The 5,892-nt window shown below is 44.6% G+C and overlaps 1 protein-coding gene across 1 annotated transcript; it reads right to left on the reverse strand.

The window, feature by feature from the left end:
* Nucleotides 1-4,717: 4,717 nt before the first annotated feature.
* LOC119288752 (zinc finger protein ZAT12-like) lies at nucleotides 4,718-5,681 on the reverse strand. The gene has a single exon (XM_037568304.1). The coding sequence runs from the start codon at nucleotides 5,602-5,604 to the stop codon at nucleotides 5,056-5,058; it is 549 nt and encodes a 182-aa protein (XP_037424201.1). The 5' UTR covers nucleotides 5,605-5,681; the 3' UTR covers nucleotides 4,718-5,055.
* Nucleotides 5,682-5,892: the final 211 nt, after the last annotated feature.

Below are 5,892 nucleotides of genomic sequence, written 5' to 3' on the forward strand. Positions count from 1 at the left end.
CCAGCCGACCATATTCCTTCCCCAGTTTTTTTCCCCCACAGTTTTCTTCTTTTCAGTTGCCGAATAAAAAAAACTCTGCACATGCATGCGCACGACCGCCGAATGTTTTGGCCGATGCCGCATGCCGGGCGCCTCTTTTGCCCGTCTTCTCTCTTTTTCATCTATATTTAGTCCCACATTGGCTAGTTTTTTTACCTTTCAACCTTCCTTCCATCTATAAATATAGACCTAATTAGCACCCAAAAATTATTCAACTCGGATTAAATTAATATTTTGCTTTGACTAACTTCAAAGGTACTCTTTGCAGAAATCTATTCTAAGCTATTTATTTTGATCCATGTAGGGTCTTATATGTAAAATAGTTACGTTATTAATTAGTCTTTGTATTTACACATTAGCTCTTAAATTCTTTTAGTCGTAGCTCTTTTTCTTTCATAAAACAGTTTGTCCCTGATTTTTTTTAAATAGTTATAATTTTTTACTCATTTATCCAAATTATATGAAACTAACGCCTATATTTTCGTCTTGATCCACCTATCCAGTGAAACAATCAAATCAAATTTTTTTTGCAACTTCCAAAATTTCAAATTTTGTTTAGATTCATATTCAAACTTCTTTTGAACTTATCTTTTTATCCGTAGCTCCGTTTTCGATGAATCCAATTGCGTTGTTTTCATATCAAATAAATCTTTCTGTCCATACAATTAGTGTTGTCTTTTCAACATATAGTTTTGATCATAGTCAGATTACTCTACTAGTCCACCAAAGAGTTGTCACAAACATTCTAAGCAGATTTAATGCTATGTTGAATTGCTTGTATCTTTTGATCCGTTATTTCCAATCTACTAATTCTTCTTCCTACATGTTCATATTGACTTCCTACATGTTCATATTGACTTCCTACATCCAGTAGCATCATTTGTTTCAACTTTTGAACCTTTCAAATTTGAGCGATTCAAATTTGAATTCGGACCTTCATTTGATCATATCTTGTAAACTGTAGCGCATTTTCAATTGATTCCTTTTGCAAATTGAAAACCCTAGACGTAATCTATTATCTTGAGCCATCACCACACTTTCTCAACAAAATTAGGATCTGATCTTGCAAAATAATTTGATTCGGTTCTTTTGGAGTTTTTGTAATCTTTCTTTGTCTTTTTCTTTTGGATTTGTGAGTGATTTCTTATGTGTGATTATAATTGTTTGTGATATATTATCCAGAGTGCGAATAGTATCATTATCAAGAACTGTGAGTCCGAAGAACCTTCACCAACAGTACAAGGCAAGTTACATCTTGATCATGCCCCTTTAATACCTATGTTTTCTATATGCATTTAGTCCTTTTGATGTAGGATTGCATGAATATATAAGTTGGCCATATTATAAACCCAGTAGTTCATGGAGGTAGGTTTGAGCCTGTACTCCATTATCGCCAACGTTGTAGGAATTTTTGCTATGCTTTCATAGACGGGGTGGTATGTGTGATTCATGCAAGTTGTGAGAGATATAATAATTTTGGGTAACCCTAAGGTGGAAACATTAACACACATCTAGGTGGATTGGTAGGGGCACTCTAGAGTAGCCAGTGGTTTGTCCGGACACCTAGAGAAACCAGTGCTTGTCCAAGGGGATGCCGGAGGACCCGTGAGATCACCCTATGGAATGCCACCCAGGCTCAAAGAGATTCATCAAATTTTCATGACTAAAAGTTTACCTGTGCAACCACAAGATAATATGGGCTCTGGCTTAGTTGAGTACATTGTGTGACCTCTTTCCGATAGGCTAGCAGATGTAGTTATATATGTAGGTGTACCGGTCTACCTAGTGTTAAGGGGAAATGCTTCAGAAAGACTATGTCTCGATCTTATAGTTCTCAAACACCAGACACTGCGAGGACGACCAAGGAGGTGATCGAGTCTTGTGGGGAAAAGTGCGCAAACCTCTGCAGAGTGTCAAACTAACCGACTAGTCGTGTCCCCAGTTATGGACAATTTGAGCGTCTAGAAATTGGGCATTTGAGCTATCTCATCACATTTAACTAATTTAATGGATTTTAATTAATTTGGGGATAGGTTGAGTGGAGGAACCATCCCAATCATATTATGATAAGCTTTGTAGTAATAATTTAATATTCTTTTTGATGATAGGAAAAAACCAGATTTATGCAAATTAAACTTAGAACCTTCCACCGGCCAAATTGCATGTAGAAGTAGGACTTTCATATTCTCTTGTGCTGTGACTTGCTGGTACATTCAACGTATTGACCTACACGCTTGCAACGTCTCATCTTGCAGGATTTGTATGACGAGTAAGTGATATGATAGGGTTACGTTGTCTACAATCAACTTTGCCGTTGGTGTTGATGGAGACTCCGCAACCTCTGTTGTATGGATTAAGGTAATGGTATTTACGTTATTTTATATATGTGATTTTCTATTATTTCATCAAGTACTGTGTGTGCTAGCATACCGATCCAGGGATGGCACATTAAGCACAGGGACTTGGATCCTTTTCGGAAACGGGTCGTTACACTTTGAAACCATACGCTCCGTGGGTTCAGTATGCAATTGAGCAGATAACTGGGAAGAAGTATTTTTGCCCAATTGTTCTGAAAGTTTACACTCCTCTTGTCTGTAACACTCTTCGGATTGTCAAGGACAATGGCAAATGCAAAGCTCGTGTTGTTGCTAAAGGAAATGATCCAGCTCAAGCATCAAAGGACAAACAGGCTGCAGTTAAAATCCTAAAGGATAAAAATCCTTTGTTGTATGAGATTTGCCTTCGTACTCAACAAACTCTTGAGAGGCACATCAAGCTGGATCGCAAGGAGAAAGTTCATACAATGATTGAAATAAATCGTCTATACAACCAAACCCTGCTTTTGGCGAAGGAAGAAAAGAAGCGCATCTAGACTCTTCTTCGGGAGCACTATACATGAGATCAACTTCATGCCTAGGGAATTGACAAAGATTATGATTATCTGGACTTATTTAAAGGTCCTCGGTTGCGAAGACAAACTCGAGTGCTGCCACATAGATCTTTTTCAACAAATATGATCTTCCTTGAGCCAGATGATGAAGTGGATGAAATTGAGACTACCTCTGTGTACTACCCTGATGAGCCGCGCCCCGAAAGAAAATTTGTTCTCACTCCCAAAGGCAAAGCATATTTCCAACAAACACTGTGCATTGTTGGGGTGTGGTTACTTGCCTCTATGGTTGGCGCGCACGTGATTTTCACCTAAAAACACACTGCATGTGCAATAAGTGTTGAAATATTAGGGTGGGCCTTGTACCCATGTAACAATTTTAGAAAAATATCTAAGGGACCATGTGAGATATATGGCAATGGGTGTGGTGGGAAGTTTAATCCCACCTTGCTAGTTGAAGAGGAGTTGGACCTTCTTATAAGGGATTATCTTCCACATGCTATTGGAGCTTGAAAAGAGAAGTGGTTCCTGGGCACTCCGCCCGCCTCGTCGCACCGCGCCGCGCCATGAGAATGAGCCGAGCCCACCTACCTATATATGTGAGGCGTCTTCCAACCATAGCCGTCACACGAAACAGATCGCATCTGTCAATACGCCCACTGCGTTTCTTTTGTTGTTGTTGCCGCCGGTGATCCCATCCCATCCATCGCATGCACGGTTGATGGGAGAGCAGGCCTCCGAGACCCCGCCTCTCTGGATCCTGTACGGAAGAGGGGCGATTAGGTATTTAGCTGGAGCGTCTCCTAGAGATTGCTCGCCATTGTTCGTCTACTTTCTCCACGTCTGCGTCGCCTTCGTCATCACCATGTGCATCGACGTTGAATGTGTCGTCGCTGAGAAGAAGGCAACCGAGGATGCTGTTGCAACCGCCGCCGCTGCGGCCTCTGCCTGGCCTATCGAGGGGTATAACATGTGTTTCCCTCTCATGTTTATTTCTGTCTTAGCAGTATTAGCTATGTGTAGATGTTTCTACTATATGCATACTACATGCTAATCCGGTTCGTAGTCAGTATGTCAGTAATTTTGTCAATGTCATATTCATGATTTATTCTTAAATTAATTTAATCAAAAAATAGCCTATTTACTCAGTAATAAGCACTGCCTTTTCCTTTATGTCCAAATCTCACATCCAATAAAAGCTAAGGACGACAACGTCACAAGGAAAAACACCGGGGCCAGGTTAACTAATGTTCGCAACCTAGTGATCAGCAATGATAATTCCACAAGAAAATGAATTGAATGAACGAAGAATGGCGCGGCAAAGCGCGCGACAACTTCTTGTCTGCAGACGAGCATCGCTCAAATCTGTATGTTTTAAACCAAAAAGGACAATCTGGTGTTTTGGCATGCGAGCAAACAGGCATGCTGCAATTCAGGGATTGATTTTGTAAGTTGTATGATAAAAGTTTTCGCGTCAGTAGATTTTTCCAGCCAACAACTCTTCTTCCTCTTCCAACCATCCCTTCCCCCGCGAGTCCATCTCCTTCTCTACCCAGCCCCTCGTTCATCGACGACATCACGACGAACCGAATCGTTCTCACCTCCGACAAGGACCTGACAGGCCCTCGCCGGCCATCCCATTTCGAGCGTGGACGCTGTTTAATCCAAGCGGCTTCAAAACAAAAAACATGTGAAACCCTTCCTGTGCGGCTCGTATTCTTATCCATGAGAACAGATTTAAATAAAGTTTGATTTCAAGGAACCCACAAATAGCCCGCCCGACTTGGGAATAAATCCTGGTATAATATTCTCGTAATTCGAGAGGTTTACAGCCATATTCATACGTACGTAGTAGATATGCCTCCAAGGAGCATAAAATAAAACTGAACTCCCCGTGGAAAAAGGGGAAACAGAAGAGAAAAAACCCGTCTAGTACTACAAATACCGCCAGAAGTCAAACATTGTAAATACAGAGCCCCTGCCCCTGAGACTTCAGAAAAGTATATACGCGAGCCAGCATTTCTAATGTTCCAAGGGTCGTTGACTTCTCCAGCAGCTCAATGCAAATACGTATTGAACTAGTACAAAATTTTGTATGGTTCAGACGCAAATTTCTTCTGTTCAACCTAACGTCGAAAGTCAACCACCACGGGGAATCCCACGGCGAGCCCAAGCATGGCGCGATCGGCCGGCTCCTCCTCCAGTGCCGGCTCGTTCAGGTCGAGCGCCAGCTCGGCCGCCGCCGCCGCCTTCTTGTTGCCGTCCTCGTTCGGCCCGAGGCCGAGGCTGAGGCCAAGCCCGACGCCGGGCCCTGCCGCCGCGACGGCGCGGTGGCGGCGCATGTGGCCGCCGAGCGCCTGGCCGACGGCGAACTCGAGCCCGCAGATGGAGCAGCCGTGCACCTTGGGCTTGGGCGGCTCAGCGCCGGCGCCGTCCGCCAGGCGCGGCTTCTTGTGGCTAGCACGGTGCCCGCCGAGCGCCTGGAAGGACGGGAACCGCCGGCTGCAGGTCTTGCACTCGAACACCCTCTCGGGCGACGAAGGCCCGTAGTGGGCGTGGTGCTGGTGGTGGCCGGAGAAGAGCAGCAGGATGCGCGCCATGTCGCCGCTGTCCAGGTCCAGCAGGCTGACCGAGGTCGACTCGGCCTGCTGCCTAGACCTCTTCCCATGGGCCATTAGTCCAAGAGCAGAGCGCAAGACCAGAAGACAACCGAGACAAAGCTAGGAGAAGGAAGGCTGATGGGCAGGTGCTTTCGGATGGGTCCGGATGAGTGAGAGGAAGAGATGATCTGGCGCGTATTTATAGCTAGAGAAGTCCACTGTTGCATGCCAAATGCTTTGTCAAGGCGCGCGAGGGGCCGTGGTTCGTTAGGCCGCACGTCGCCGTGACGGCATGCATGAGGGCGGACAAAAGAGGGGACGGATCCATCCACCGGTGGCCCGAGCTGAGCTGAGCCGCCGCGC

Source organism: Triticum dicoccoides, chromosome 4A, assembly GCF_002162155.2.
Source record: "Triticum dicoccoides isolate Atlit2015 ecotype Zavitan chromosome 4A, WEW_v2.0, whole genome shotgun sequence".
Classification (NCBI taxonomy): domain Eukaryota; kingdom Viridiplantae; phylum Streptophyta; class Magnoliopsida; order Poales; family Poaceae; genus Triticum; species Triticum dicoccoides.

Bases quoted from the DNA above. Each gene is read 5' to 3' on its own strand.
- LOC119288752 (XM_037568304.1), bottom strand. From the start codon at position 5,604: ATGGCCCATGGGAAGAGGTCTAGGCAGCAGGCCGAGTCGACCTCGGTC.